The sequence below is a fragment of the Seriola aureovittata genome, chromosome 22 (genome assembly GCF_021018895.1).
Source record: "Seriola aureovittata isolate HTS-2021-v1 ecotype China chromosome 22, ASM2101889v1, whole genome shotgun sequence".
NCBI classification, from domain to species: domain Eukaryota; kingdom Metazoa; phylum Chordata; class Actinopteri; order Carangiformes; family Carangidae; genus Seriola; species Seriola aureovittata.
Window position 1 is genome coordinate 4,414,373 of NC_079385.1, and position 6,854 is coordinate 4,421,226.

A 6,854-nucleotide genomic window follows, 5' to 3' on the forward strand; every position below is an offset into this window, starting at 1 on the left:
GCTTATAATATGAATGATTACAGTCATTATCATCATTAAAATTATATTATTCAGTGAAGTGACCACTTGCTCTGATTTGCTTACTGGAACAGCAAATGAGTCATTAGTTTTCTCTGTGGGACTGACAACACCTGCAACACTCCAAATGTCAGCGTGTTGACCTGTGAAAAGCACCTCGTCGCGGTGAACAGTGAGGGACGCTTAAATTAGTCCCAGTGGGATCCATCACTACCTGAAGCCTCTATTCAACACCTGCCATTGGCCTGTCGCCTCTTAAAGCATGAAAATGTTGTAATAGACTCTGTGTGTCCTCAGTGATGTTACAACTTTTCCACTTGATAAAAGGTACTGACCAACAAGTGCACAAGGGGAAAAAAAAGGTTTTAAAGGTTTTTTTTTTAATTTTTTTGTTAGCCACTGGAAAGGCTTGTAAGAGGATTTTTGAAAATGCGATTTGTTGACTCACGAAGAGGTTATTTGTTGTCCTTAAATCCACTGATGTAACACTACTTTTCATTTTTCACCCAAAAAGTCTCCTTTCATTTCAGGTCAAAGTAAATGCCTAAAAAGATTTGACCGGAGAGAGGAGCAAAACATGAAGGAAATAGGAACTATAGAAGTTGAACATGAGCATTACTGTGATATTCACTTGTGATAATAAAGGAACACACTCATCCTCTGAAACTGAAAGACTTTATTTCATACCTACAAGTATCATCAGTCATTGTAGTGTTAGTTTCACTGCCTCTACTTAAAATGTACCCTTTGTCTAACAGAACAGAAGAAATATAAAAAGTTGATATTCAGATAGTGGTATCATAGACATGTAAAGCAAAGGAAATGATAACAAGTCTCTTGGCACCTAGGAAATGATTCCGCACACCTTTAAAATCAGACAGAGGACACAGGAATGTAGGTCACGGTGGGCTTGGGGCGAGCTGGCAAATCTCCCTCTGATTTCTATGACACTGATCTGGGCTGACAGGGGGCTTCATAGCCTAGCCCAAACTCCTCTCCTGTCTGAACCGCTAAGGTTGACCGCTAAGTCAATTCTTCCATGGATCTGCTGTTTGTTAAGCTGGGGGTTGGGGTGACAAGGTAGAGGGTGAGCAGGGAAGTCCAATTTTAACAGGAAGAACAGGGATCAGGTTGATGAGTGTCAAGCCTGCGGAAGAGTCACTCTAAACCAGCTCTAGGTGGGTTTTTGATATGGTGGTCAAATTATGTAAGTTATACGTATAGTATATAACTGTTGCCAAAAGGATATCTCACACCTTTGATTTTTTTTTTCATTTTAATATTTTAGATATAAGTTGTGTTGTTCACACAAATTGTTTTTAAAAAATTGCCGTGCAAATAACTTTTTTTGCCTCGATCCCAATACAATGGAGGTGAATGGAATTTTGTATGTGGTCTCACAACACTGCAAAAACAAAAACAATTCAACAGCGGCATGTTGTCCCACTTGTTTCTGTGGGTTCCTTGGGACCTAAAGACAAGAGTTAATATTTGCATTGCTTTCCACCTCTGGAGAGTAAAGGAATGAAGTGTGATGCTGAACTCGTTCAATGTTTCTTCTAGACTGGTAACTAAACAGCTGTTAATGTTAACGTTGGCTATGTAGCAATAGCAAAACTTACAAATAGTTCCTTTTAATTGTATTGGGGTGGAGACAGAAATCTAAGAGACAGATCTTAAAACCTGAGAAAATTAAGCTGAATCTATTTCATTAGCTAGATACCACTATAGGGAAGTGAGTGAACCACCCTCATAAGAGAATTTCACCAAATTTGAGTTCATAAAATGCATTTTTATCTTACTAAACACACTAAACACAACATAGGCTACTACTGTACACGTCTCACTGTGTATTGTTTGTATGCATTTTCTAAAAGAACTTTCACAGGATTATATTTGCTCATCATAATTTGAGGATAATGTGGGGTAGATACAGTTTGATCCGAAAAACATCAAAATGCAGATGATTTAATAGGTATGACTGCCGTGTTTTGATAATGATATGCATCACAGTAGGAGACAGATGGTTGAAAACAACAAGGGACTCCTTGATGGCTGTATTCACAATTCAACTACTGTATATTAACCATGAATGCCTCCAGCAGCTTATCAAAGCAGGTGTGAATATTCCTCTCGGCCCAATTTAAAAAGCCACCCACATTTATATCATCTTTGTGATCTTTGCGGGAGCAATTTCCCCACGGTACCTGCGAAATTTCCATAATATAAAAACAGATACCACTTACAGTAGAGACATAATTGAAATTCTGCCTACAACAACCCAAACCCTACAGTGAATAAGTACTTCACAGGAATCAGAAACAGTACACGACTTCACATCAAATGGATTTTTTCATTTCATATTGAAGACAGTGAAAAAAAAAACACTTGGGTTCAGACTGAAAGGATAGAGGAGAGTGTTAAAGCTAATTTTCTTGCTATGCCATGTGAGCAGGGTCTGTGAGGGTCTGTCCCACTGTCCTACTTCCATTCTTGAGAATTCCCTCAGTGGTAACATGACCCAAGTTCATTGCTGGTGTTTTTGGGCTGCCAATATCAGAGTCCTCTGCCTGAGGCTCTAAGAAAGCCACCCTCTTTCCGTTTGACCGCCGTTGTCCTGAGTCCACTTCTCTGGGGTCTGAACAGAGGATAATGGCTCGTCCTCCGCACCCTCTCGATCCAGCCCGGCTTTCTCTGCAGCGACAGGGGGTGAGGTAGAGGTAAAGCAGCACCAATACGATGCTGACCACACAGGAGGCAAGGGTGGTGAACGCAGTGTTGAAATGCTCTGCACCATTGCGATGCGCCAAGCCACTGGCAGAGACAGTGCTCAAGTTTCCGACCACCACATTGACCTCCACAGTCTCGTAATGTTCATAGATTCGCCGGCGGGCTGCCACGCAACCATATGTACCTGAATCCTCCAGAAGTGTTCCTCGGATTTCAAGGGTGCCATTGGGGAGAACTATTAAGTGGGCGCTGGGATCATTGGTTGATGAATTGACTACAGTCCTTGGGGTAACCCAGAACACCACCTGCCCCTCCTGGGTTGAAGAAGCCAACCCTGGGCATGGCACTCTCAACCTTTTACCAGGCTCTTCTTGGTAAGTCTGTGCCTCAGTGGGAATATCTGACACTCCCTGCTGGCTACATAAAGGCCCTGGTCCTGAATTACCCTTACATGGGTATTCATCTCTGAATTCCACCAGGGGGCGATACTGTTTCCACATCCAGTACTCAAGCAAGGCGAGTAAAGCACAGTCACAGACCAAAGGGTTTTCCTGTAAATAAATTCCCCCATGGCGGGTGACAGACAGCAGACTCTGGACAGACACCTTAGAGAGCTTGTTGTAGGACAGATCGAGAAAGGTCAGGTTACGAGGCCCTCCAGGTTCCCAGTAAATCCCGAGGGGAAAAGTCGTCAGTCTGTTCCCAGAGAGGTAGAGCTTCTGCAGGCTGTGAAGATCACTGAAGGCTTCTGGGTTGATATGGACAATCTGGTTGTCAAACAGCAGTAGTTCTTTCAGTTCCTTCAACCCAGTGAAGATGGACAAGTTCAGCACTGTCAGTTGGTTGGATGAGAGGTCCAAGTGGAGGATATGTGGTGTGAGAATGAAAGCATTCACCTCAATTTGGCTTATGGAGTTTCGACTTAGGACCAATGTGGTGAGTCGGTCAAATGGTTGGAGAATCCAATCCGTTGGCAGGGCAGAGAGGGCATTGTGGCTCAGGTCCAACCGTGTGGCATAGTTTGGGAGATCAAAGGGCAGTGCCGACAGATTGCGGCCACTGCAGGAAATGATATCACTGGCACAAAGGCAGTAAGATGGGCAAGCCGCCACAGAGGGAAGGAAGCCAAGACACAGGAGGAGCAGCAAGGCTGCCGCAGCAGGGTCGCAGTGGCTGCCCCCGACATTCGTCACACCTAAACGCTGTGATGCAATGGGACGCATCCTGGTTTTCCCTCAAGGTGGGATCTCAGGTCACTGTTTCACTGGGTGTACACATGTCAGGTTTACAAGCCTCTGATAATGGACGGCTTTTATGATCTGAAGAAAGGAAACAAGGAAGATACAGAGAATGTGGAAATGAATCTCCTTATGTCTTATACTGCTTGTACAATTGATTATAGTAGTAAATACTGTTGACACTTAACACAATCTACAACATTCTTAACAATCACACAACTATTGTACATAAGCACATTATTATAAGCAAAAAAAGGCAGTAAGATAAACCGTAAGAACAAACTAACAGCATGGGTAAAAATACAATACAGAGAAAGGCATTACATGCATGTAACTAAAAATAAATAATAATCCACATTTAAATACAACAGCAATAGCTGCTGATATCATCTGCACATGACAACTGTTAGTAACTGCCTGAACAAGTGTAACTTAATCCATACATGTTAGTAATCCATACTCCTCCCCCATTTCCAACCAACACAATACAGTCTGCTTCTTGCTACAGCACCAACTATTTTCAAAGATTTTCATTCAGTTTTATCCCCTTACCATATACTAAACTCTGTTTAATTGCTACTATCTATCTATCTATCTATCTATCTATCTATCTATCTATCTATCTATCTATCTACCAGCAGCTGTTCCCCCTGCAAAGCTTTTCTCATAATCATTTCAAAAGTGATTTGTAGCCAAGCAGAAAAAACTGCAACTTTGGTAATCAAGAAACATGTGAGTCATTTGTTCAAGCAAAAATGCTGATTATTATGTGGTTGCAGCTTCTTTAATGTGAGAATTGACTTTTTTTCTCCAAGTTTTATCTCACTGTAAAATGAATGTGGTACTGTAGGTTACAAAACAAGAGTTTTGAAGAGGTCCCTGGGCTTTCAATAAATTTCGATGGGCATTTTTCACTACATTCCGACTGTTTGTTGCCCAAATAAGAAAATAATTATCAGATGAATCGATACTGAAAGGAATTGTTAGTTTCAGTCCTTATAAAGTTTATACAAGTGATAACAAAGAGATAAAAGTCATAGACTGAGTATAAAGGAAACTGACTGTGTGTGAAAAGAGCAACTATTTGACGTTATTGGCCTATTATTAACCAATACTGATATTTACCTCTTATATCCCCGTGCAAAAGCCAGAAACCAAAACAAAACAAACAGAACAAACATGAACTCAGCCGACGGCTCACCTCACACCCTCACCGCTGCCCGTTCACACCCTCAGCTCCTCTGTCCTCTCGTCCAGACGCGCTCTCCGGACGCGACGCGGGATCACGTCCCGTATGTGAATCCTAAAAATCCTACAGGCAACTTCGTCCATTTGGGAGTGAAGTACGTCGCAGATAATCCGCCGAGAGTGTGAGGGGGGGACAGGGAAGCTGCTGGCTGAACTGCTCACCTGCAGGTTCGGGTTGCATGTCGCTGTGGGAGGGGTCGTCCTGAGAGTAAATACACGGACCTCAACAGAAGGAGCCAATACGCCAGTAACATGAAGGTGGATGCTGCCAGAAGGGGGGGGGGGGGGGGGTTAGAAGAAGGAGGAGAGGAGGCAGCATCAGCACCACATACTCTGATAATATAAAGTAGATTTTTATGATTCCACCAATGGATTTTTATTCTTTAGAAATGAGTCTTGAGTCCTCTACTCAGTGAATATATATAAAGCAGGCTCTATTGTATATTTGCAATTCAAAATTCTTACATATAACTTGTGTCAGTGTAAAAATGTTTATTAAACCACAGCTGTCTGGCAGGGGGTCAAACAAAGGCTCTTTTACCTTTATTAATCTGTTACAACATTGATCTGACACATAGCTGTAATACATATGTACAGTAAGTGAACAGTATAGTCTATATTGGAAAAAAAACTGCACCTTCAAATTGCTTGTCAGGCAGCAGATTAAAGCTGCACTAATCAATATTTTTTAAGTCAACAATGGATCAAATGATTGCATGTAATGTGAAAGCGGTCACCATAGTGACAAAGCTTCAGAGAATTATCAATGAACTGTGCAGTTTACCTGAGTTATATGGAGCATTTTAGCGTCTTTTATCCCATCGTTTTGATTTTTTTGAGTCACAACTTTACTGCTTTGGTTCACACTCACTTCTTGCTCAACATGGAGTGGCGAATAAAGTTAGTGAATAGCTGGTGAACATAGTGGAGCATTTAGCAGCCATAAAGATATTTCAGATATTTCCCTCAAGAGTTGGTGGAACCCAAAAACAGCTAAAAGGAGCGTGAATATCAGAATTGCTTTTGTCATGGGCGGAAACATGAATCCAAATGAATGCGAATCTGCTTTAAGTAGGTAACAGTTTGCTAACACATCGTTGATAACGCGATGATAATTTGTCAGTGTTGTGTCCGTGCTAAAAAATGAAAATGTTGATGGCAGGTCGTGTTGAGGCGAGGACATTTGGCAAAATAATCTATGTGACTAGTTTCAGATATTTATGAGCAGAGCTTTAATAATTAGAAAAAAAAGTTAGAACTTCAGCTAGTTCTTCATACAGAGAAACTCTTTTGAATTTATTCCAAAACTTGACATGGAACAGTCGTTTACAACTCTTTCTTTTGTTAGTTAATCCCCTCCTTCACCTGACGTGTAAATGAGGCACTGATACTTTTTGTTGCGTGACTCCAGTGACTTTACACATGGTGATCAGTTTGTCACGAGGAGTATCACTGAGCCTGACGAAGTCATCTTGGTTATTTTTGACATATATGGACTGGGACGTCTCTGCTTCTGCTGCTTCCATTTTGACCGCTCTGTTTTTGATCTGTCTCTTGGAAGTCCTCCAACTTCATGAAAGTGCAATACTAAGCCAGTTGCTTCTAAACATTGTATTATCT

The 6,854-nt window shown here is 41.6% G+C and overlaps 1 protein-coding gene across 1 annotated transcript; it reads right to left on the minus strand.

Moving 5' to 3' along the window:
• Positions 1-679: 679 nt before the first annotated feature.
• Positions 680-5,456, minus strand: LOC130163163 (amphoterin-induced protein 2-like). The gene is made up of 2 exons (XM_056367071.1): positions 5,188-5,456; positions 680-4,067 (listed from the first exon to the last, which is right to left on the minus strand). The coding sequence occupies exon 2, from the start codon at positions 3,969-3,971 to the stop codon at positions 2,457-2,459; it is 1,515 nt and encodes a 504-aa protein (XP_056223046.1). The 5' UTR covers positions 3,972-4,067; positions 5,188-5,456; the 3' UTR covers positions 680-2,456.
• Between the last annotated feature and the right edge of the window lie 1,398 nt (positions 5,457-6,854).

Bases quoted from the DNA above. Each gene is read 5' to 3' on its own strand.
- LOC130163163 (XM_056367071.1), bottom strand. From the start codon at position 3,971: ATGCGTCCCATTGCATCACAGCGTTTAGGTGTGACGAATGTCGGGGGC.